Source organism: Homarus americanus, unplaced genomic scaffold (genome assembly GCF_018991925.1).
Source record: "Homarus americanus isolate GMGI-L3 unplaced genomic scaffold, GMGI_Hamer_2.0 scaffold39103, whole genome shotgun sequence".
NCBI classification, from domain to species: domain Eukaryota; kingdom Metazoa; phylum Arthropoda; class Malacostraca; order Decapoda; family Nephropidae; genus Homarus; species Homarus americanus.
The window spans coordinates 1,730-29,488 of record NW_024719155.1 but is presented as its reverse complement, the minus strand read 5'-3'; the positions used below and the strand labels follow the sequence as shown (position 1 = coordinate 29,488).

Genomic DNA, 27,759 nt, shown 5'->3' with positions numbered 1-27,759 from the left:
GTGATACTATAACAGAGGCCATAGACAGAGGCCATGGTACACATCAACCATCAGCTGTTGTCCACTCAAGTGACGGCCTTGACGGTGAAAAATGACATTATTTTCATCGGTAAGTGGTAGATAGTTTAAGGGGGCAGTTGGAGACCCGTGTTTGGCTCAATTTAGTGTGTTCGCGAGATACAGAAGTGACTACTAACCACCCTTACTGTGGCACCACTACCACCCTTACTGTGGCACCACCATCACCCTTACTGTGGCACCACCACCACCCTTACTGTGGCACCACCACCACCCTTACTGTGGCACCACTACCACCCTTACTGTGGCACCACCACCACCCTTCTGTGGCACCACTACCACCACCCACTACTTACTGTGGCACCACCACCACCCTTACTGTGGCACCACTACCAACCACTACCACCCTTACTGTGGCACCACCACTGTCACCACCACCACTACCTTACTGTGGCACCACCACCACCACTTGCTGTGGCACCACCACCACCCTTACTGTGGCACCACCACCACCCTTACTGTGGCACCACCACCACCACCCACCTTACTGTGGCACCACCACCACCACTTACTGTGGCACCACTACACACCCTTACTGTGGCACTCACTACCACCCTTACTGTGGCACCACCACCACCCTTACTGTGGCACCACCACCCTTACTGTGCCATTTACTGTGGCACCACCACCACCCTTACTGTGGCACCACTACCACCCTTACTGTGGCACCCTTACTGTGGCACCACCACCACCACCACCACCACTACCCTACCACCTTACCAACCACTTACCACTTACTTTACTGTGGCACCACGCCACCCGCTTACCACCACTTACTGTGGCACCACCACCACCCTTACTGCTGTGGCACCACTACTGTGGCACCACCACTACCCTTACTGTGGCACCACTACACCCACCCACCACCACCTTACTGTGGCTCACCACTACCACTGTGGTCACCACCACCCTTACTGTGGCACCCTGTGGCACCACCACCACCAACTGTGGCTACCACCACCCTTACTGTGGCACCACCACCACCCTTACTGTGGCACCACCACCACCCTTACTGTGCACCACCACCACTGTGTGCACCACCACCACCCTGTGGCACCACCACCACCCCTTCTGTGGCACCACTACCACCCTTACTGTGGCACCCACCACCACTGTGGCACCCACCACCCTTGCTGTGGCACCACCACCACCCTTACTGTGGCACCACCACCCCTTGCTGTGTCACCACCACCACCACCCACCACCACCACACTTACTGTGGCACCACCACCACCCTCTGTGGCACCACCACCACCCTTGCTGTGGCACCACCACCACCCCCTGTGGCACCACCACCACCCTTACTGTGGTGGCACCACCACCACCCTTACTGTGGCACCACCACCACCTTACTGTGGCACCACCACCCTTACTGTGGCACCACTACCACCATACTGTGCACCACCACCACCCTTACTGTGGCACCACCACCACCCTTACTGTGCACCACCACCACCCCTTACTGTGGCACCACCACCACCCTTACTGTGGCACCACCACCACCTGTGGCACCACCACCCCCTTACTGTGGCACCACCCACCACTTGCTGTGGCACCACCACCACCCCTTACTGTGGCACCACCACCACCCTGTGGCACTGCTGCTGTGCACCACCACCCTTACTGTGGCACCACTACCACCCTTACTGTGGCACCACCACCACCCCTTACTGTGGCACCACTACCACCCTTACTGTGGCACCACTACCACCCTTACTGTGGCACCACTACCACCCTTACTGTGGCACCACCACCACCCTTACTGTGGCAATATTTGTAATTTTCATGATCAGTGTCTGAACTAATCATCCCAACTGGATCAAATTTTTGTTTTATGATTTAGCACTTAGTATATTAGCTTAGATTAGGTTTAGTTAGTGTTAGGTTAGGCTAGGCTAGGCTAGGTTAGGCTTATTTAGGTTATGTTATGTTAGGTTAGGTTAGGTTAGGTTATATTAACTTAGATTTAAGAAGGAAACAGTTATATGTATTATGGGAACTACCAAACAGAGATTGTCAGTTTTCCATAAAGTAGTCGTGAGCCTCTGTGTTCCTCAGGTTTTAACAAATTAAAATAAACAGAACTTTTATCTTTAGAAGAAACAGATCAAAGACTGACATTGTAAAGTGATTTAATTTTCCCAAAATGAGACTTAGTGTAGTGATGCTGTACGTGGTTTTGATTCCCTACAGTTTGTATTAGATGGTGGCCAGTTGTTGTATGGAGGCGCGAAATGTTCTCAGGGTGGAGTAGTTAGTGGAGTGTAATTATTGTTTTATAAATCTGATATTGGTTACTTGTACTACAAATACCAACCATGTATGTTGGGTCAATGTGTGAAGAGTTTACTTAAATTCTGTCTATCTATCTATCTATCTATGTAACTTTGAAGATAAGAGTGGAGAGTTAGATGAAGGAGTTATTGAAGACTCTGGTAACAGTTAAGGACAAGGGTCTGGGTCAAAGTTAATGGAGGAATAACACTTTTATGATAATTTGTGTGTGTCTATACTTCAAATTTACGTGAGGTGAAACAACATTTTACAGATATTTTTGTTGTCATTCCATACTCCTCGAGAACAGACAACAACAACAACTTTAATATAATTTGTGTATTGACGGTGGTGATCAAATTATTCTCTGTTACGTTAATGAAGAATATTTTCCCAAAATAATAAAAAATAGGATTTGAAATTTTTTCGTAATACAGTGATATCTCTGTTAACCGGAACAATTGGTGCAGAAGACCTCCGGGAATGAGAGATTTCCGGGTCACGAGACGTCTCTCTCAAAGACGGAAAAAAATTCCTCATCTCCGGAATTTTCCGGGTAAAGGAAAAATGTTCTCAGAATTTTCTGGAAAATGTGCCCCTCGGAAAATTTCAACTCCTGCTATTGGAGAGTTCCGGGTCTGAGGGATTCTGGCTTATGGAAATATTACTGTATTAACTTGGCAACACACACAAGTGCTTCCCATCAGTGTTGTCTTCTTCACCAACACAAACACTTCCAGCGAATGTTTTTAGATTATTAGCTTTATCGTGCGCACGTAACCTGTAAGATGAACAGACGATGGCAGTAGGCAGCTGCCAAACAGGGAGGTACTACCGCCTGGGAACATATTGGAAGCATTAATGTGTTGTCTAATGGTAGACCCTGCTGCTATATGTGACCAAGTCCCAGGTTGATGATCTGACTTTCTGCCTCATTTACACACAATTGCAGGGTCTCAATTGTTTCTCTTACTATTGACAACACAACTATTGATTTTTTCTAATTTTTGTATTTCTTTAGGTTCTTTATTATTATTATTATTACTACACTGTTGTTATTATTATTATTATTATCATCATTATTAATTTATTATTTTATTTTAAGTTTTGTATTTTTTTATTATTAAATTTATTTACACTGTACTATGAATTACAGTCTCTCCTCGATTTACGACGGGGTTCCGTCCTGACGACCAGGTCGTAAGTAAAATTGGTCGTACGTCGAAAAGGCAAAAATAATACATAGAAATTCTAAAATGGGTGTCTTTTTTCTTCTCAGCACCGAAGTTAAGAATCTTATGGAAGGTAATTCGTTAACCGAAATCTTGTTAACAGAGGCGCTCGTTAACCGAGGGATCACTGTATTATTATTACAAAATTTTCGCCCCTCAGGCCCTGATGTGGGTCAGTGACCTGTGCCCAGGTGGACTAATCCCCGTAAAAAAAAACACACAAAAAACGACCTCTTCTTGTATGGATTTTTATTACTGATATCTCTCGTTTAGCTTTAATTCACTCAACATTAAATTCGGTTTAGCTGCAAAGAATTTTGACACTCTTGCTTAATGTTAGGTCTAGCTTGACCCACTGGGAAGGGTGGAAACTGGGGATGGGGTAACTAGTTTATTTCACCCGAGATTGACCACACTAAGGCTGCTGGTCCAGTTAGGTCAGGTTAGGTTAGCATTGGGATGGTTTGTAACAATGTCATGAGTCTCCCGCCACCCGGGAGTTCCCGCCAATTCCAAGCCAATAGTGTGAAGGCCTTAGGCCTGTTTTCGACCAATGATAAAGCCTATGAGGCGTGACATCATGAAAGTTGTGGCGTCTCTTGTAGGCTGACGCTGTTTGAACAGGAGTCTGTGTTGGAATTTTGTGTAGGGAGGTGTGGGACGTCTGTAGTGGCAACATGGCAGGTATTTGGGTGTAGTATTCTATTTGATAAATCCTTAAGTTCCCATTTGTTGTGAGATACGTGGTCCCCTCTTAACTAGCTAAGAACATAGGTTTATTATTTTGAGGTGGAGCTGTTAAACCCTAATATAAAGTATTCAATAAATACAGTAACCATTAATAAGAGTCATGAGTCATCCCTCCCTTGTAAGAAAGAGTAAGTTGATATAAAAAATATGTTACATTAAATTAGGGACACATATATAAATCATTTATTTGTTACAGGTTAATCTTCAGATGAAATAAGCTGGGGTGTCTAATCTTCAGGTGAAATAAGTTAGGGTGTCTAATCTTCAGGTGAAATAAGCTTGGGTGTCTAATCTTCAGGTGAAATAAGCTTGGGTGTCTAATCTTCAGGTGAAATAAGTTAGGGTGTCTAATCTTCAGGTGAAATAAGCTGGGGTGTCTAATCTTCAGGTGAAATAAGTTAGGGTGCCTAATCTTCAGGTGAAATAAGCTGGGGTGTCTAATCTTCAGGTGAAATAAGCTGGGGTGTCTAATCTTCAGGTGAAATAAGCTGGGGTGTCTAATCTTCAGGTGAAATAAGTTAGGGTGTCTAATCTTCAGGTGAAATAAGCTGGGGTGTCTAATCTTCAGGTGAAATAAGTTAGGGTGTTTAATCTTCAGGTGAAATAAGTTAGGGTGTCTAATCTTGAGGTGATCCAACAATATTATCAAGATACTGTTCTAGTGTGTTGATACCATTGTGGTTCTTAACCTAAAGTTTCACCCATATTTTGATTAAGTCGGTTAGGTTAGGCTAGGTTGGTGTGTTACTGTTCTCTTATAAGTGATTCATGTCGTAACTGTATAATAAGATGACTGTACAGTACTTTACTTACAGAATTACTGAACAAATTTATTAGACTTAGTGGGATGAGGTGAGGAACAGTGGAGAACGCGGTTAGTTTAAATATATAACACTGTATAAACAACTACAAATTTAAGTACTGTATACACTACAGTGATGTATGAGGAGTGTGGATATAGCGCTTGACTCCTGTTCCAGAGGTCGGTGGTTCATTCCCCGGGCACTCTCACTTCACCCAGCTGTAAATGGGTCCCTAAGTTACAATTTGGGGAAGTGAGTGTGGTTGAGAGCTGTACCGGCCATACTGCCTCCTTGTGTACTGAACGAAGGCTTAGTATACAGTACTGTGTGCTGTATCTGTACTGTCCTTATATGAGCAGTCATGTATGGGACCCACATTTTTCACAGTGATGTATATTTTATAATAATTACTGAACCTTACAACTAATTCCCTGACACAGTACTGCACTGTACTTCCTACATGACTGCCACAACAATACACTTACACTATAACCCTTACAGTAATATAGTGTAATAATTGTGTCTGTCTATGATGACGTCTGAATAAGTTTTATTAATGAGAAAATTGTAGAATACAGTACAGTAGTTTACCCTATTTTATTTGTCAGGCGAAGGGCAGCATCTCCACGTCCACAACATCAACACTGGGGCTTGGTTGTCCAGTGTTGAAGTTTTCCGTGCGGCGGTGATTCACGGCATCCAGTTCCACTCCAGCCTCGTCTGCCAGGGAGATGTGTGGAGGGCGGCCGTGTTTGGGCAGAAGAGTTTGGCTGTGTTGTGGTTTGATCCCAGACTCTGTTTATGGTAGGTGATATATGAACCATCACAGGTGTTTATCCCACCCCATGTATGATGCATCACAGGTGTTTATCCCACCCCATGTATGATGCATCACAGGTGTTTATCCCACCCCATGTATGATGCATCACAGGTGTTTATCCCACCCCATGTATGATGCATCACAGGTGTTTATCCCACCCCATGTATGATGTATCACAGGTGTTTATCCCACCCCATGTATGATGCATCACAGGTGTTTATCCCACCCCATGTATGATGCATCACAGGTGTTTATCCCACCCCATGTATGATGCATCACAGGTGTTTATCCCACCCCATGTATGATGCATCACAGGTGTTTATCCCACCCCATGTATGATGCATCACAGGTGTTTATCCCACCCCATGTATGATGCATCACAGGTGTTTATCCCACCCCATGTATGACATGTATGATCCCATCACAGGTGTTTATCACCCATGTATGATGCATCACGGGTGTTTATCACCCATGTATGATGCACATCACAGGTGTTTATCCACCCATGTATGATGCATCACAGGTGTTTATCCCACCCCATGTATGATGCATCACAGGTGTTTATCCCACCCCATGTATGATGCATCACAGGTGTTTATCCCACCCCATGTATGATCCATCACAGGTGTTTATCCCACCCCATGTATGATGCATCACAGGTGTTTATCCCACCCCATGTATGCCTTGATGCATCTGGTGTTTATCCCACCCCATGTATGATGCATCACAGGTGTTTATCCCACCCCATGTATGATGCATCACAGGTGTTTATCCCACCCCATGTATGATGCATCACAGGTGTTTATCCCACCCCATGTATGATGCATCACAGGTGTTTATCCCACCCCATGTATGATGTATCACAGGTGTTTATCCCACCCCATGTATGATGCATCACAGGTGTTTATCCCACCCCATGTATGATGCATCACAGGTGTTTATCCCACCCCATGTATGATGCATCACAGGTGTTTATCCCACCCCATGTATGATGCATCACAGGTGTTTATCCCACCCCATGTATGATGCATCACAGGTGTTTATCCCACCCCATGTATGATGCATCACAGGTGTTTATCCCACCCCATGTATGATGCATCACAGGTGTTTATCCCACCCCATGTATGATGCATCACAGGTGTTTATCCCACCCCATGTATGATGTATCACAGGTGTTTATCCCACCCCATGTATGATGCATCACAGGTGTTTATCCCACCCCATGTATGATGCATCACAGGTGTTTATCCCACCCCATGTATGATGCATCACAGGTGTTTATCCCACCCCATGTATGATGCATCACAGGTGTTTATCCCACCCCATGTATGATGCATCACAGGTGTTTATCCCACCCCATGTATGATGCATCACAGGTGTTTATCCCACCCCATGTATGATGCAAGAGAGAAAATATTGATTATTGTTGAGAGGAGGATTAGCTTGAGGGAGTCTGTCTCTCTGTTGTTTGTTTCTTATTTAATATTTGTCTTGAGCTACTGTATTGTGGTGTGTGAGAACAGTGGTGACCAGTAGATGTGAACAGGGGTGTTGTGAGGAGCCCTTCTGTGAGGTGACTGAGGCCATGGTAGGAGTTTTCTCTTTGGCAGGAAAGTTGCACAACAAGCTAAGCATTGCAGGAAGAATTCACATCATGATACCATAAACTTGCCTCCACCCATTTGTTTAAGTCAACCTGTGTTTATACCCCACGTGTATGGGCTCCCCTTTGAGCTAAATAAAATAGTCTGGCATTGCCCGAATAAAATATTAAAAGTTGTGTCTCTGTAGTGAAGGTGTTAAAAGCTTAAAGTGAACCAATATATTACAGTAGATAAGTTACACCATGCTCTCACCTTTCAGCCGTGTGTTACTGGAAGAACGACACTTTGATGACTGGATCGTTGATGCCGCCTGGGAAGATGATGCATCACATGTTGTTCTGGCGTTGGCACACAATTCTCTTCTTCGTTATCAAATTCAAAATTTGGTTGAATCTATTAAAGTAAAGTCAGTATATGAAAGCAATCAAAGAGGAGCCAACAGTAAATCTCTGGAAGCACAAGACAAGATGGTGGACCCCAGAGAGGAAAATACCTGTTTTCATTATGACCGAACATCACAAATGAGTGTATTGAAGGCCGGTCACCGTAGCGACACACAGCGGCAAAAGCTAAGCATTTATCACAAGAGAGATAGATTTATAGTCGCCACAGCTGAGAGTTCAGAAAAATGTGTCCTGTTCTGCGGTCGTGTGGTGATGATGTCTGGTTCGTGGGAGAGCGCAGTCCTTCTGGCAGGCATGGTGTCCCAGCAGCTGGTCGTATGGGGAGCCTGGGGGGACACTGATGATAACGGCACAATTGTTCCTCTTCATTCCTTAATTGGTCATCAGGTAAGTGTATCAATGTTCTTTATTATAGTATTTTAACAATTGACTGTCCTCGGGGGGAAACGTTAACGGAGGCCGAATAACTGTACCACTTTGCCAACTAAGACGGAGAGCGGGTGAAGACTCAGGAGGTAGAAACATGGTGAATTAATTTGTTTATTTATGTCACTTACCACACACTCTCACCTCTGGCTCTCCACTACTTACACTGTACCACCACATTTTCTACTTCTGGTCTATACTTAAGAAAAGTTTCTCAAGGTTCAGTGAACATTTTTGGGGGGCTGCCTCACCTCAACAACATTTAACACATAAAACAAATGGCCTTACTTAATAGAGATACTGTACAGGTAGTTAGTCCCTTATTAGTGAAAATTTGATAATGAAAATATACTTAATTAATGTATGTACTGTAGTTGTTTTTTCTACCAGTATTGAAGCTTATTTCTTTCACTCACTCTCTCCATTATTATCCAACACTCACAATGTCTATCAATAATGTTTCAGTGTTTCTTCTACATAACTTACTCCTCAAACCCACAGTAGATTCTATTACAGTAATACCCTGATTTACGCGGTTAATTGAACCCGCGGAGTAGCGCGTAAAACGAGAAACGCGTAAATGGAATAACAGAACATGTGGGATTAAATTGAAATAGAGACTAGGTCGACTCCCAAACTCCACTTTTTCAGACACAATACTTACGTTGTAGTAAAAATAACATCTTAATTTTATGATGGTATGCACACACAATTAATAATTAAAAGAAATATCAATAATATAAGGTTTTTTAACACTTATGTTAGTAGAAAAGATGGCTGGGCACACGGAGATGGGGGGGTTGGTTCCGAGGCAGAGGGCAGATTATTGACCCTCACCTGTATCACTTGAATCAATTGTATCACTATCCACCACAGAGGCTTGCAGGGCCTCTTTGTCAAACCCCTCAAATTCCATATACAGTGGGGTATGCTATAACGAATCTAATTGGTTCTAGAACCTTGTTCGTTATAGCATTCGTTCGTTATAGGATTAATCCGTTCCAGGCCCCCAAATACAACCACTTAACACTGAAAAATATAATATAAAATTGAAAAAATTGTAAAAAAGTGCATAAATATGCATCTAAACCCTGAAATAAAGAATATCATTAATATTTGTAATAAAAAAACAATAAATTAGAAAAATTAATTTAAATAATGTTCGTTGTAGGAGTTTCGTTCGTTATAGCATTCTCAATTTTATAGGTAAAACCGTTCGTTATAGGAATATTCGTAGTAGGATCCGTTCGTTATAGCATACCCCACTGTAAGTCCATATCCTCACTATCACTGACTTGGGCCGGCTGTGGTGGGTGGCGGGTGAAGAACTCGGTAATGTTTTGATGACTGGGCGACCTTGTGCGCACCCTGCCTGTGCCGCTTCCCTCGTAAATGAGTAAATTCACCGCGTAAATCGGGCATCCCGGTTCTGGCAAGGTACCGCGTAAATGACCAAACGCGTAAACGAGAACCACGTAAATCAAGGTTCAACTGTATATAATAATAATGATAATAATAATAATAATAATAATAATAATAATAATAATAATAATAATAATAATAATAATATAATATTAATAATAATTATAATAATAATAATAATAATAATAATAATAATAATAATAATAATAATAATATGCCCTTCAAATTCACGGGGTCAGGATCTCAAATGGCATGAATCATCAAATCCAGAAATAACATTTGCTGACTGGGGTGGGGGGCATTGTGTGCAAAGAAATGTATACAGTGATCCCGCGGTTACCGAATGGTTCGATTAATGGAATTTCTGTTAATATTTTGCATTTTTTATATTAAAATTATTAGTCATTTTAAAATTTAGTTAACATATTGATAATATATGCAGTACAAGGAACTAGTTTTTTGTGCGCCCATCAGCCACTTGACTCAGCCACCTGGCGTCAGTTTGGCTTTGTTGACAGTGGAGTGAGCATCTATTTTGTTGGTGTCTTGAATATTTTTCCAATTTTACATTGAAATTATTGGTCATTCTGAAATTTAGTTAACATATTGATAATGTATAACACAGTGCAGTGTTGATTTAAATAAAATAATCTTGAATTACACCTAGTGAACTTAAAAAATTTATTGGTGAAATGACTGCATGAAGCATGGGTCCCCTGAAAGGTGATTTCTCCTCCATTCCCATTTCCTTCTCTTCTCCCTTCTCCTCCACCCTTAATTCTAATTCCCATCATCATCATCATCAACCAGGAACCTTCTACATACACACCTCAAAGTAAGTGTACTTGCTGTGGAAGATAATTTTCTTCTTCCATCAGTTCTTTAAATTCCACTAAAAACTTTGCTGCCCCTTCCTTATCAGCACTAGCAGCTTCACCATGCCTAACAACAATGAAAATGTCACTTCTTTTCTTAAATTTTTCGAACCAGCCTTTGCTGGCCCGAAAATCTTCAAATTCTGTGCCTGAAGAACCAGGTTGATCTGTCTTTATATGTTCGTAAATCTCCCTGGCTCTTTCACAAATGAATTCAGTAGAAACTGAATCACCTTTCATCTGTTTTTCCCTAATCCAGATGAGAAGTAACCTCTCAGTTTCTGCAATTAGGGATCTACTTTTAAACACTCTGGTAGATTTGTCTCTCACTTTCACTTCTTTAAATTTGTCTTTCTGTTCAAGAATTGTCGACACAGTTGATGTCGACATGCCATATTCTTTGCATAGCACATTTGTTCTAATGCCTTGTTCATGTTTTCTTATAATTTCCTGCTTGGTTTGGATTGAAATCGCTTTTCTTGATCTCTTAGGCCCCATGCTGGACTCAAACAATGTCAACACGTGATCTTTTAGGTATAAACTTGTTGTAAATAAAGAATATTTTCTTTAAAATAACACTGCACTGCACTATATATTGTCAATATGTAAAATAAATTTCAAAATGACCAATAATTTGCTTGGAAACACAGAAAAAAGCATTTATGTTGAAGAAAGTCTCAAGCAAGATGTTACCTCCACTGAAAACAGAGAGAGACTAACGCTTGTTTGCTGTGTTAAGAGGCTGGATGGCGCGCATAAAACTAGTCACTTTACCTTCAATTATGTTCAATAATTATTGTTAAAATGACTAAAAAATTTAATATTAAACTTTTAAAATTATTGAATAGTATAAACTTCTTGGTATTTTCTAAAATAGTAAGGAATTTAAGCCCTAGAACCGATTACTGTATTGGCGGATTAATACTACAGCTGGTTGACCGCCAAGTGCAAGCGAAAACTTGTTGAGGTCGGTTCGTAAGAAACTCGTTAACCGAGGGATTGCTCGTTAACCGAAGTTAAGAATCTTATGGGAGGTAACTCGATAACCAAAATCTCGTTAACCGAGGGATCACTGTACATGAATTATTATCTGTTAAACTCTGGTAGCAAATTCACGCTTTCGGAGGATGCATTTAATATACTGTATACATACTTATTTTTACCCACAATAAGGCACACTGAGACAAATTAGATATCAGTAATACTACATTATGCAAAAACTAACATTTTAAAAGATTAGAATCACACTGATATATTACATGGCCGTCAACAGAGGCGGGAAATATGAAGTTGTCATGTAAACCATTAGTATGTGTTATATAAACCATTAGTATGTGTTATATAAACCATTAGTATGTGTTATATAAACCATTAGTATGTGTTATATAAACCATTAGTATGTGTTATATAAACCATTAGTATGTGTCATGTAAACCATTAGTATGTGTTATATAAACCATTAGTATGTGTTATATAAACCATTAGTATGTGTTATATAAACCATTAGTATGTGTTATATAAACCATTAGTATGTGTTATATAAACCATTAGTATGTGTTATATAAACGATCTAGTACAGTACAGTACCTCTAAAGGCTTATTCATGGCTGACAGTAGTGAGAATTAAGGATGAGACATTTTCCCTATTGGATGTTATTTGATGTTTTAATCCATATTTTTAATTTCACAGGGCTCCATCTTCTCCGTGAACTTCTGTCATGACCAGAAAGTGATCACCACCACATCTGATGACAGAAGTATAATTGTGTGGGACATTATTCCAGCACAGAAACAATCTGACAAGGATTCACACCCAACCTCTGCTCCCATGGACCCTGAGCAGGAGAGACACTACTGGAGAGGTGCACACATTGTACAAAAACTGAAATGTTACGGACACAGCGCGAGAGTGTGGAGGTCGCTCATCCTATCCTCATGTATACTGAGTGTCGGCGAGGACTCAAAAGTGTGCGTGTGGGACCATGAAGGAACTTTATTCAAGTCTTGGAAAGCTCACGATGGTTCCTCTATATGGAGCATTGCAGCTACAGAGTGTCAGACTAAAGTGATAACAGGGGGTGGAGACGGCAGTGTTAAGTCATGGAGTCTTAATACAAAAAGTTGTTCAGCTGCCGAGTCACTTGTTGACTTACCTTGGACCGCTGAGGTTCCAAGATCGTCGGATGAGGTTATGAATAAAAAATCTTTACAAATGGAAAACTTTACTAACAACTTCAGACAAGAAAATGAAGATTATGAGCCAAGTAGTGATGAAGACACGCATATAGAAAGTAGTAATTGTAAAACACTCATGAAAGATAAAATGAAAATATTAAAAAAATCTGAAGGACAGGGGAAACTAAAAGGGGATTTTCCAAGATGTGTTTCACTGTTGGGACTAAACAATTATCTGGTTGTGATGGACAGTGGAAAACTATATTGTTGGATGAAGAACTCTGCCTCTTGGTGTCTCAGCTGTGAGGACAAACGTCTGGAGAATTACGTGGTGATGGAGACGTGTCCTGACCAAAAACTTGTAGCAATTGGAACTTTGTGCGGTGACGTGATCATCCTTGGCTTAGGTAGGTTATTTACAAAATATTTATAAAGTTAATTCCCATAGATGATACAAGGTTAATGTTAAATTAAACCCGTATTACACGTGACTAAACCGGGAATGTTGTGGACGAGCGTTTGTACGAAATAGTCGGGCTGTTTTTCGCAATACTGTACTGTATCATCAGAGTCGTGTCTAGCACACTTGGTTCAGCCATTTTATTTCCTCAGCTACCAACCCACTTTCATATGTCACTTTATTAATTATGTTATTCTATTGATTTATTTATCATTTCAACACTTGGTCTATTTGTTGTCAGGCTTCCAACAACTGACTGCCAACACAATCTACAAAATGTTACCAGGTTTAACTTGTACACCACTGATGCAGCCTAATAACCTACTTCTGGCAGTACAATTGTGTGAGGGAGAACACTAAGCACTATATGAGGTGTCAAAAATATAGAATAACAAGACTTTATATGACATTTTGGGACGTCATAAATACCACATCACTTGGAGATATATTGTGTCTTCGAGGAGCAGTGTGAGGGAGAAATCAGATGGATATAATCGTCATATACATTGATGGAGACCAACTCTTGCTAAACAGTGTGGTGCAGTTGCTTATATTGTTGGAGTTTTAGTGATGGGAGAAGACTGTAGCGGGGCAGCTGTAAGTAGTTGTTGGTTGGCTGAGGCCGTGTACGACAACAAGTGTAACATGACACCGCTATAAAGTGATGGTTGTGACACTGAAAATATCTATTAAGAGAGATGAAATATACCCACGTGTGGGTGGGTGGGTGGGTGGGTGGTCCTAGCAACCTAGTGATGAATTCATAAGTGTTGAAAGTTTTGAGGATTTTCTGCACTGACTCAAGGAGGCATCTTGTCACACTCTACCCAGATATAGATGGTAGCCAAGTTATTGTTGATAGTACAGTATAGGACCTGGCTCTGAACAGGAATCTCAGCTTTATAACAATGATTTTGGCCAGAGATCCAACAAAGCATGGCCAGTAAGATTTGAGGTAAGAATGACTCCAGATATCTCAGTACTGTAGTCTGTGATGATCAGATGGTGTTGTGAGAATCTAAGTTACTATGTACGAGGTCAGACCTGTTACTAAACATTGCCTGGTGTAGCTATACTGATCAAGGATCCTTTATCCCATAAACCCTTGTGGCTGACTGTGTTTCTAGTTATATTACAGTAACATAAGACCTAAGCTATACAGTACACTACAGGCCAGGACTAGTTATATTACAGTAACATAAGACCTAAGCTATACAGTACACTACAGACCAGGACTAGTTATATTACAGTAACCTGAGACCTAAGCTATACAGTACACTACAGGCCAGGACTAGTTATATTACAGTAACCTGAGACCTAAGCTATACAGTACACTACAGGCCAGGACTAGTTATATTACAGTAACCTGAGACCTAAGCTATACAGTACACTACAGGCCAGGACTAGTTATATTACAGTAACCTGAGACCTAAGCTATACAGTACACTACAGGCCAGGACTAGTTATATTACAGTAACCTGAGACCTAAGCTATACAGTACACTACAGACCAGGACTAGTTATATTACAGTAACATAAGACCTAAGCTATACAGTACACTACAGGCCAGGACTAGTTATATTACAGTAGCCTGAGACCTAAGCTATACAGTACACTACAGGCCAGGACTAGTTATATTACAGTAACCTGTAGAGACCTAAGGTATACAGTACACTACAGGCCAGGACTAGTTATATTACAGTAACACATAAGACCCTAAGCTATACAGTACACTACAGGCCAGGACTAGTTATATTACAGTAACATAAGACCTAAGCTATACAGTGATACACTACAGGCCAGGACTAGTTATATTACAATGACATAAGACTACAAAGCTGCCAGTACTACAGGCCAGGACTAGTTATATTACAGTAACCTGAGACCTAAGCTATACAGTACACTACAGGCCAGGATAGTTATATTACAGTAACTTGCCTGAGACCTAAGGTATACAGTACACTACAGGCCAGGACTAGTTATATTACAGTAACATAAGACCTAAGCTATACAGTACACTACAGACCAGGACTAGTTATATTACAGTAACATAAGACCTAAGCTATACAGTACACTACAGGCCAGGACTAGTTATATTACAGTAACATAAGACCTAAGCTATACAGTACACTACAGACCAGGACTAGTTATATTACAGTAACATAAGACCTAAGCTATACAGTACACTACAGGCCAGGACTAGTTATATTACAGTAACATAAGACCTAAGCTATACCAGTACACTACAGGCCAGGACTGGTTATATTACAGTAACATAAGACCTAAGCTATACAGTACACTCACAGACCAGGACTAGTTAGGTTACAGTAACATGAGACCTAAGCTACAGTACAATTACAGGCCAGGACTAGTTATATTATGCAACATAAGACCTAAGCTATACAGTACACTACAGACCAGACTGGTTATATTACAGTAACCTGGAGACCTAAGCTATACAGTACACTACAGACGAGGACTAGTTATATTACAGTAACATGAGACCTAAGCTATACAGTACAATTGGCAGGCCAGGACTAGTTATATTACAGTAACATGAGACCTAAGCTATACAGTACACCACAGACGAGGACTATTATATTACAGTAACATGAGACCTGCTTGTACAGTACACTACAGACCAGGACTAGTTATATTACAGTAACCTGAGACCTAAGCTATACAGTACACTACAGGCCAGGACTAGTTATATTACAGTAACATAAGACCTAAGCTATACAGTACACCAGCAGGCTGTGACTAAGTTATAGACAGCAGTAACCTGAGACCTAAGCTATACAGTACACTACAGACCAGGACTAGTTATATTACAGTAACCTGAGACCTAAGCTATACAGTACACTACAGGCCAGGACTAGTTATATTACAGTAACATGAGACCTAAGCTATACAGCAATACAGGCCAGGACTAGTTATATTACAGTAACATGAGACCTAAGCCATACAGTACAATTACAGACCAGGACTAGTTATATTACAGTAACCTTGGAGACTATTACAGTACACTACAGGCCAGGACTAGTTATATTACAGTAACCTAAGACCTAAGCTATACAGTACACCACAGGCCAGGACTAGTTATATTGGCAACCTGAGACCTGTTTTCATACAGTACACTACAGACCAGGACTAGTTATATTACAGTAACATAAGACCTAAGCTATACAGTACAATTACAGGCCAGGACTAGTTATATTACAGTAACCTGAGACCTAAGCTAAACAGTACACTACAGGCCAGGACTAGTTATATTACAGTAACATAAGACCTAAGCTATACAGTACACTACAGGCCAGACCAGTTATATTACAGTAACATACATCTAAGCTATACAGTACACCACAGGCCAGGACTAGTTATATTACAGTAACCTGAGACCTAAGCTATACAGTACACTACAGCCAGGACTAGTTATATTACAGTAACCTGAGACCTAAGTTATAATACAGTACACTACAGGCCAGGACTAGTTATTACAGTAACATAAATAAGACCTGGGCTTATACAGTACACCACAGGCCAGGACTAGTTATATTACAGTAACCTGAGAGACCTAAGTTTATACAGTACACTACAGGCCAGGACTAGTTATATTACAGTAACCTGAGACCTAAGCTATATAAGGCACACCCAGTGCCAGACTAGTTATATTACAGTAACCTGAGACCCAAGCCATACAGCACTACAGGCCAGGACTAGTTATACACAGTAACATAAGACCTAAGCTATAGTACACCACAGACCAGGACTAGCTATATTACAGTAACATAAGACCTAAGCTGCTACAGTACACCACAGGCCAGGACTAGTTATTGTGCAACCTGAGACCCAAGTTTTTATACAGTACACTACAGGCCAGGACTAGTTATATTACAGTAACCTGAGACCTGCTTACACAGCACTACAGACCAGGACTAGTTATATTACAGTAACCTGAGACCTAAGCTATACAGTACACTATGGTAATAGGACTAGTTATATTACAGTAACATAAGACCTGGTTACACAGTACACTACAGGCCAGGACTAGCTATATATTACAGTAACATAAGACCTAAGCTATAATAGCACACTACAGACCAGGACTAGTTATAATACAGTAACATAAGACCTAAGCTATACAGTACACTACAGGGCCAGGACCAGTTATACAGTAACATAAGACCCAGGTTATACAGTACACTTACAGGCCAGACTAGTTATATTATTGTGCAACCTGAGACCCAAGCTATACAGTACACCACAGGCCAGGACTAGTTATATTACAGTAACCTGAGACCTAAGGTATACAGTACACTACAGGCCAGGACTAGTTATATTACAGTAACATAAGACCTAAGCTATACAGTACACCAAGGGTGACCAGACTAGTTATATTACAGTAACATAAGACCCAAGTTACAATAGGCCACTACAGGCCAGGACTATTATATTACAGTAACATAAGACCTAAGCTATACAGTACACCACAGGCCAGGACTAGTTATATTACAGTAACCTGGAGACCTAAGCTATGCTTGAAAGCCACTACAGGCCAGGACTAGTTATATTACAGTAACCTGAGACCTAAGGTATACAGTACACTACAGGGCCAGGACTAGTTATATTACAGCAACCTGAGACCTAAGCTATACAGTACACTACAGGCCAGGACTAGTTATATTACAGTAACATAAGACCCAAGCTATACAGTGCACACTACAGGTCAGGGACTAGTTATATTACAGTAACATAAGACCTAAGCTTATACAGTACACTACAGACCAGGACTAGTTATATTACAGTAACATAAGACCTAAGCTTATAGTACACTACAGGCCAGGACTATTATATTACAGTAAATAAGACCTGGAGCCATGCGGCCAGTACACTACAGGCCAGGACTAGTTATATTACAGTAACCTGAGACCTAAGCTATACAGTACACCACAGGCCAGGACTAGTTATATTACAGTAACCTGAGACCTATGTATACAGTACTACAGGCCAGGACTAGTTATATAGCACCTGAGACCTAAGGTATACAGTACACTACAGGCTAGGACTAGTTATATTGTGTAACATAAGACCTAAGCTATACAGCACACTACAGGCCAGGACTAAAGCTATATTACAGTAACATAGACCTAAGCTATACAGTACTACAGGCCAGGACTAGTTACACAGTAACCTGAGACCTAAGCTATACAGTACACTAAGGCCAGGACTAGTTATATTACAGCAATCTGAGACCTAAGGTATACAGTACACTCACAGGCCAGACTAGTTATATTGCTGTGCAACCTGACCTGCTTACACAGCACACTACAGGCCAGGGACTAGTTATATTACAGTAACCTGAGACCTGCTTTCATAATAGCATAACTACAGACCAGGACTAGTTATATTACAGTAACATAAGACCTAAGCCATACAGTACACTACAGACCAGGACTAGCATTACAGTAACCCGAGACCTAAGCTTACAGTACACCACAGGCCAGGACTAGTTATATTTACAGTAACCTGAGACCTGCCATACAGTACACTACAGGCCAGGACCTGCTATATTGGTGCAACCTGAGACCTAAGCTATACAGTACACTACAGGCCAGGACTAGTTATATTACAGTAACATGAGACCTGCTACAGTACACCACAGGCCAGACTAGTTATATTATTAGTAACCTGAGACCTAAGCCATAGTTGTACACTACAGACCAGGACTAGTTATATTACAGTAACATAAGACCTAAGCTATACAGTACACTACAGACCAGGACTAGTTATATTACAGTAACCTGAGACCCAAGCTATACAGTACAATTACAGGCCAGGGACTAGTTATATTACAGTAACCTGAGACCCAAGCTATACAGTACACTACAGGCCAGGACTAGTTATATTACAGTAACCTGAGACCTAAGCTATACAGTACACTACAGGCCAGGGACTATTATATTGTGCAACCTGAGACCTAAGCTATACAGTACACTACAGGCCAGAGAATATATTACAGTAACCTGAGACCTAAGCTATACAGTACACCACAGGCCAGGGACTATTATATTACAGTAACCTGAGACCTAAGCTATACAGTGCACACCAGACCACAGGACTAGTTATGGTATTACAGTAACCTGAGACCTAAGCTATACAGTACACTACAGGCCAGGACTAGTTATATTACAGTAACCTGAGACCTAAGCTATACAGTACACCACAGACCAGGACTAGTTATATTACAGTAAACATGAGACCTAAGCTATACAGCACCACAGGCCAGGACTAGTTTATATTACAGTAACCTGAGACCTGCTTACAGGCCACCACAGGCCAGGACTAGTTATATTACAGCAACATAAGACCTAAGCTATACAGTACACTACAGGCCAGGACTAGTTATATTATTGTAACATGAGACCTAAGTTATACAGTACACTACAGGCCAGACTAGTTATATTACAGAAAACTCTGAGACCCAAGCTATAGGGCCAGTACACTACAGACCAGGACTAGTTATATTACAGTAACATGAGACCTGGGTTATACAGCACACTACAGGCCAGGACTAGTTATATTATTAGCAACCTGGAGACCTAAGCTATACAGCACCACACAGGCCAGGACTAGTTATATTACAGCAACCTGAGACCTAAGCTATACAGTACACTACAGACCAGGACTAGTTATATTACAGTAACCTGAGACTTAAGCCATACAGCACTCACAGGCCAGGACTATTATATTACAGTAACCTTGAGACCTAAGGTATACAGTACAATTACAGGCCAGGACTAGTTATATTACAGTAACATAAGACCTAAGCTATACAGTACACTACAGACCAGGACTAGTTATATTACAGTAACCTGAGACCTAAGCTATACAGTACACTACAGGCCAGGACTAGTTATATTACAGTAACCTGAGACCTAAGCTATACAGTACACTACAGGCCAGGACTAGTTATATTACAGTAACATAAGACCTAAGCTACACAGTACACTACAGGCCAGGACTAGTTATATTACAGTACCTGAGACCTAAGCTATATAATAGTACACTCTGGGTGTCAGGACTAGTTATATTACAGTAACCTGAGACCTAAGCTATACAGTACAATTACAGGCCAGGACTAGTTATATTACAGCAATTGAGACCTAAGCCATACAGTACACTGCTGTGACCAGGACTAGTTATATTGGTGCAACCTGAGACCTAAGCTTACACAGTACACTACAGTCATTGTGACTAGTTATATTACAGTAACCTGAGACCTGTTAGAAGGCACCACCGCCACATAATAATGTTGTTGTTAAGCTAGAAGAAAATTGTATATACTTTGATGATATTTCTACAGTAAACTTAATTGGATGTGTTTTTTTTTTTAGATAGGTTAAAGCTTAGCTGTGGTTACCTAACTGACCTTACCTAACTGACCCACCTTACCTAACTGACCCACCTTACCTAACTGACCCAACTTACCTAACTGACCCACCTTACCTAACTGACCCAACTTACCTAACTGACCCACCTTACCTAACTGACCCACCTTACCTAACTGACCCACTTTACCCAACTGACCCACCTTACCTAACTGACCCATTTTACCTAACTGACCCACTTTACCTAACTGACCCACCTTTACCTAACTGACCCACCTTACCTAACTGACCCAATCCTACCTAACTGACCCACTTTACCTAACTGACCCACCTACCCAACTGACCCACTTTACCTAACTGACCCACTTTACCTAACTGACCCACCTTATTTTAACTGACCCACCTTACCTAACTGACCCACCTCACCTAACTGACCCACCTTATTTAACTGACCCACCTTACTCTAACTGACCTTTTAACTGACCCACTTACCTAACTGACCCACCTAACTGACCCACCTTACCTAACTGACCCACCTTACCTAACTGACCCAACTTACCTAACTGACCACCTACCTACTGTACAACCTTGACTTGCATTTATTTAACACAATTCATTACAACTGCCGTGTGTTTCATGACTGTCTTTGTTGTAGTTGTTGGTTCAATATACTGCACCTACAGAGGTTTGTCTTGGGGCATAGCACGATTACGTAATATTGCTACTTGACTTCTTCTGGGGTTAAGATTCCAATATATATGAGTATTCTGATCTCAGATTATTCTAAGGATTAAATTGGTCTAATCTGATAATTTTCCTCCTCTGTCTACCTTAATTTAATGGTCTTAGTTTTCCAGGTACCATAATTTTAACAAGCTATCACTTGAACATACCACCAGGAGATAGAGGCATCGGGGTTCTGCTGGAGGAGAAGGTGTGTGAAGGGAAGGTGTTTGGCCTCACCTGGCTGGCTCAAGACCACCTCCTCGTGTGTCGGGGGTCATGTCCACCTGGCTGTTCATCTCCATACAGGTAAATCTTAAAGGTTGACAATTTTTTTTTTTTGTAACTTGATTTCTTTATGGCAGAAATAATGCTGTACTGTAATATACATGTGAGCTGTAATTATTATTGCCGTGTAATCAACCTGTCCGTCTGTGTTGGTTTTCCCCTGGTGTGGACCATTGATGATATACCACATGGACAGTTTTGAAGAAGAGTTTTTGTTAATAACTCCAGTGAAACAAAGCCAGAGTTTTATTTTGTTATGATCAATGGATATGATACTGTACACATGCTAAACATAAATTAACACACCAACTCTTCATGAAAAAATGGAAAAGTGAGTATAGTTGCAAAGTCAGGATTGAGGTGACTTTGACAGCCCTGGGGTGACTTTGACAGCCCTGGGGTGACTTTTGGACAGCCTTGGGGTGACTTTGGACAGCCCTGGGTGACTTTGGACAGCCCCGGGTGACTTTGGACAGCCTTGGGTGACCTTGGACAGCCCGGGTGACTTTGGCCAGCCTTGGGGTGACTTTGGACAGCCCCGGGTGACTTTGACAGCCCTGGGTGACTTTGGACAGCCCTGGGTGACTTTGGACAGCCCCGGGTGACTTTGGACAGCCCGGGGTGACTTTGGACAGCCTTGGGGTGACCTTGACAGCCCGGGGTACTTTGGCCAGCCTTGGGTACTTTGGACAGCCCGGTGACTTTGGCCAGCCCTGGGGTACTTTGGAAAGCCCTGGGGTGACTTTTGGCCAGCCCTGGGGTGACTTTGGACAGCCCGGGGTGACTTTGGACAGCTCTGTGAGAGGCGGAAAATATATATAATGTATATAGTGTATATATACACAAAGGGTAATGTCAGTGTGTGGGTAGGGTATGGTGGGGTGGGGATGTGTGAGGTGAGGTGGGTAGGTAGGGTGGAATGTGTGGTGAGGTAGGTGGGTGGGGTAGGGATGTGAGGTGAGGTGTAGGGTAGGGTGTGGGGTAGGGTAGGTAGGGGTGGGGATGTGTGAGGTGAGGTGTAGGTGGGGTGGGGTAGGGTGGGGTGGGGTAGGGGTGGGGTGGGGTAGGGTGGTTGCCATAGGACCCATCAGAGGAATATTCCATACCCATGTACTGATGTTATTATAGACTGTACTGTATATGTACAGGGCGACCAACTATGGGTTAATGTACACATGGCTCAACTGATTTGTATTGAGATACTTTTCACAGTGCATACATTTTGAGAAAGAACTAGTGTGTGTGTGTTTGACTGCTTCTATCACTCTGCTGTAATATAAGGTTTCTCTGATCCCTGTGCTCTACTAATATTTACAGCACAATACAGTACATTACTGTATTATATGACTCAATACCATGTAATATATGCTTTAGTTACAGGATGAATACATAATTGGTGTATTATTTAAAGGTGAACTGCAGAAGGAGGGAGTTATATCTACCGGCCTGCAAGCAGCGGTGGGTGTCTGCGGCCTGCACCCACCCCATAACACCAGCAGCTGCTACTCACAAACTTATTTGTGGAGATCGTGCAGGTAGCCTTCACCTGTACATTCCTGATGTTAGTATTAACAACTTACTTCTGTGAAACATTTAATCCATCATACTTCTGATTCTTGTAGAGTATTGTAATGTTCTCCAGCCTCTCTCCTGAAGCTCACATTGTTCGTGTTCTGGGTAATAAGTTCAATATACAGACAACACAAACACCTGTATAATTTTGTAGGTTCGATTTACTGGATAAGAGATATGTACAAGGGAGAAGCGCCAACCTGTCTGGTCAACTGCTCTATAGACGACGTATGGCAAGTGATACATAACAGCTTCCATACGTCGCCAGGCACATTAATTAGGCATGTGGGACATTTTAAATATATTACACGCTACTAGCTAGGCTGAATAAATAATACATAAATGGAGCACATACATAAAATACATACATAATATAAATACAGCATACAGAATATACATACACACATGGTTTTAGTTTCTGTCTTGTAAACAAAGTAAACATGTTTTTGCTAATAGTTTAAGTAAAGTTTATAATCTTGGGATTTATATACAGATATACTGTAATGCATTTTAGGACCATATAAATTGGCAATGTAAAGTAGATACGGTTCGTCCTCATAATGATCTTCAAAGTGATGTGCTTCCCCGACTGAGTACTATCACCCTGTCTGGTCCCGAGATATGCTAGGAACTGTCAGTAGGTTGAAAATGTTCAAAGGAGGCCACCAGACTGGTGCCTGCACTTCGGCACCTCAGCTACCCTGAGAGATTGAGTGCCTGAACTTGCCTAGCTTATACTACAGACGGGCAAGGGTTAACCTAGTTGAGGTGTAAGCATCTCAAGAGGCACTACTCAGTCGAGTGTCCTTACCTGAGCTGGCGGACGCCGCCCACAAGGGGTCACATCTCAAGATTGAAGAAGCAGGTCCCGAAACTGTGAGGCAAACTTTTTCGGAGTGAGAGTTGTGAACTCGTGGAATAATTTGCCAGAAAGTGTTGTGACGGCACCAAGTGTGAGCTCTTTCAAGACAAGACTTGACCAACACTGGAGCAGGTTCAGGTACATTCAGGAGCCAGTGCATGCCCAGTACTTGCCAACAGGCGTAACAGAGATGGGACAGATCGCCAAGCGGCTAGCGAAGTCTATCAATGTGAAGAGGATAAAATTAAAACAAGTAAGGATCTGGAGGTGGCTGCTGTTGTGGGTCTACCATACAATCAAAGAGAATCAAAGCTTCTGATCTAATGACTGTGCTACCAAATCTTTCAGAAATACTTTGAGCCAAAATTTAGATGTGCCAGAACGAAATGCCTACAATTGCCTCAAAGGTATTTGGACCATTGGCCTTATCAGAACTGGATGAACAGTTGAAGGATGCTCATTGTGAAACAATATTAACTGATAAAGCAACCATTGAGCACCAAAATCTTCCCTATGAGGGTGTTCAAGTAACTTTGATTTTCAGTCTCAGCCTGGAGAAACCTCGATATTGTGGTGAACTATTTAACAGATATTATTAAAGAACATGATCTTGGCAAGAAATTACAGTAGTTTTTTCTACGGTGATAATACAAACTGTAATTTGGGTGGAGATAAAGAAAAGAAGTTAATAACATCTTCAGGAAACTTAATACTGTATTTACTAAGGCAGAGAATTGATTGGTATTGGTTGTTGTGCCCACATTTTACATAATGCTGTGCAGACGGCCTGCGACTGATTGCCAGTTGATGTGGAAACAGTTGTTGTTAAGATAAATTCATATTTATACTTGTATACCGTTAGAGTAGAAGACTTGAAGGACTTCTGCAATTTGTGGAGACTGAATATAAACAGCTACTGGGGTACTGTAAAACAAGATGGTTAGCTCTAATGCCTGCTGTTGAGAGAATTCTTAGAATGTTTCCTGGCTTAGTGGTATTTTCTCAGTCAAAGGAAGTGTCCTTGTAAGAGTGCAGGTTGCTACTACTTACTGCTGAACCACTGAGGCCACCAATTGCAAGAACGCCGCAACACAAGCTGCCACCCTGTGAGGGCTCGGCACTTTACAACTACGTTGATACTCTGACCTGGTAGCGTGACGGAGAGGAAGGCCCATGGGTACATGTAAATATAGTATCGAGTATTAGGGAAAGAACAACGGTGAATACTATAGGTGAATCATAGACCCACATACAAATACACTGTTTATTGAGACACAAAAATGGTTACAGAAAAGATGCTGTATGCACCCAAATAGGAACTCCTGGTACCACTCACTGGGTACTCACACCAAAACGCACTAACTCTCACAGCACCTTAGCACCAATAAACCTGTGGCACCTGCCAGTACAACACTACCCCAGGGGCAACACTCCAGTGGCAGCCAAGGGAGTCTCATTACCAAGTGACACTTTCCAACACTCGATACCGGTGGACTAACACCACCACACAAAATAGCCTTACAGAGCTATGTACTGTACCATCCACCAATGATGGGGCTGGCAGTGGTTTGTGGCTTGACGATCTGGGTTCACCACAGGCATGGCGTCAGGGGAATACTGGCCAGCTATGGGCCCCATAGGTGGTAGTGGAGCTTCTGACAGTCGGGGTTCACAGGATACCCGACTCTACTGGACCTCAGACATCTCCCCAGACTAGTGGATGCGTCAACATGCTACAAACACGTCCTAGGCTGCGATAGGGACCCTGGGGTGGAGGAGCATGGTTGACTGACTGGTCTGCACCCAACCTCCACGTTTCAAAGGGACATTAATGATATAAAATACTTCACTCAAAGCACATTAACTATGTTACTTTAACACTTGCACAAACAAACTACAGTTAGGTCAAATCACTAAAAATGGCGAATTACAACACGGAGAAGGTGGAGTGACCTACCTGTGGGGTGGAGGAGCATGCCACTGGTTTGAAAAAGCAACCTCCACCTTCCACCCACTAAAGTCACATATTCACCTACTCAACCATTTCACTGGAAATGCTACTGTAACACTCTGACGCTTGAAACTGAGACTACGAACTCAGTTTCATTCCCTACTATTATCTTTACAAACAATGATCTGACTGGAGCTATCAAAAGCAAGAATTAAATTGATAACAAAAGGTTGGATGGCAACAGGTCTTGCTGCAACACCCGGGAGCAGATTTTAAAGTTTTTCTTCCAGGAATATCAACTCATTCCTCAGTTAACCTCCTCACTAATTTCACTGATTATCAGAGTCTCTGCTAATCATAGGTGAAAAAAAGGTTTACAGGTTCTCGGTAGCAGAAAGAATTTACAACTACAGTCAACAAGCATATGACATCTCGATGACGCCATCAAAGAAACAGGAGAACGGAGGACATTCCCACTGGGAGACTCAGAAGGTTTTGTGGACGTAAGCTGCATGGATCATTAGTTTAACAGGTTAGCCGTCATTACGATCATGACATCCTGTTGTGCTAAAGATTTGATTTTTTTGAGAACCTTTGTGCAGAAGTCTGGCTCAACTTTGTGCATAGTCAGTCAGCCACCTCCATCAGGTCATCTCAAAGATTGAAGAAGATACAACAGCAGTAGAAGTTATGATCACAATCAATGATCTGATGCAAAATCTGTAATCCAAGAAAGATAATCTATTTTTGCCACATTCAGTGAGGGTCGTAGCAAACAAACTTGAAGAAGACGGATTATTTGACTCATCTGCACTGGAGAAAACTCTAGCTAGATTTTTATGACACATGTGTTCAGTATTTAGGCCAGTGGTCAGGTCACTTGCAAGACTTTAAACATAAGTAGGGCTTCATTAGCAAATATGGCAAGACATTAAGAAAACAATGGATTTTTTGCAGAAAGAAATTCTATGACTCAAAGTTTGATACTGAGTTATATGGAGGAGTTTTGCTGTGTTGCAAGTTATATCTCTGAGGAAAAAGTGTCATAGTGGAATGTAGCTAAGTTACTTACAGACCAGCACTGGCGCAGAATTGATCACTCACTTTGAGGACAGATATATTACCCACCAGCACATGTTAAAATTGGTTCAGTTCATTCTGTGTCTTCCTGGAACAAATTCATCTACCCAAAGTGTTCTCTCAGCTAAACAAACTGTGGACATTTGAAAATCACAATTAAAAGTCCCAACCCTCAAAGCAACTCCAGAGATGTTAAAACAAATCTTATCCAGTGAAAAGTACGATCATTAGAAGGTAAGTTGACAAATGTTATGTATAATTGTTTTGGTTTTTAAAGGTGATCTGTGTGTGGTCAGTGTTGGTGTACGGGTTGTAGGGTTTTGATTTGATGATTTTTGGTATGTCCACTTTAGCTCCAACGTATGTCGCTTTAGCTCCAACATGTGTCCGCTTTTAGCTCCAACGTGTGTGTCCGCTTAGCTCAACGTGTGTCCCGCTTTAGTCTGTGTCCCCTTTTAGCTCCACCGCGTGTCCCTTTTGGCTCAACGTGTGTCCCGCTTTAGCTCCAACGTGTGTCCGCTTAGCTCAACATATGTCGGTTTAGCTCAGCGTATGTCCCGCTTTAGCTCCAAC

General features: G+C 41.7%; 1 protein-coding gene across 1 annotated transcript; it reads left to right on the top strand.

Annotated features, from left to right (window-relative positions):
• On the top strand, positions 1 to 27,759 carry LOC121859952 (the record flags this gene model as incomplete). Its single annotated transcript, XM_042356906.1, has 11 exons — positions 1 to 109; positions 5,746 to 5,941; positions 7,821 to 8,352; positions 12,379 to 13,270; positions 21,610 to 21,742; positions 22,357 to 22,519; positions 24,536 to 24,682; positions 25,018 to 25,076; positions 25,446 to 25,618; positions 26,450 to 26,598; positions 27,646 to 27,759. Coding segments are annotated over exons 1-11 (2,634 nt in total), but the record flags the coding sequence as incomplete, so codon positions are not given.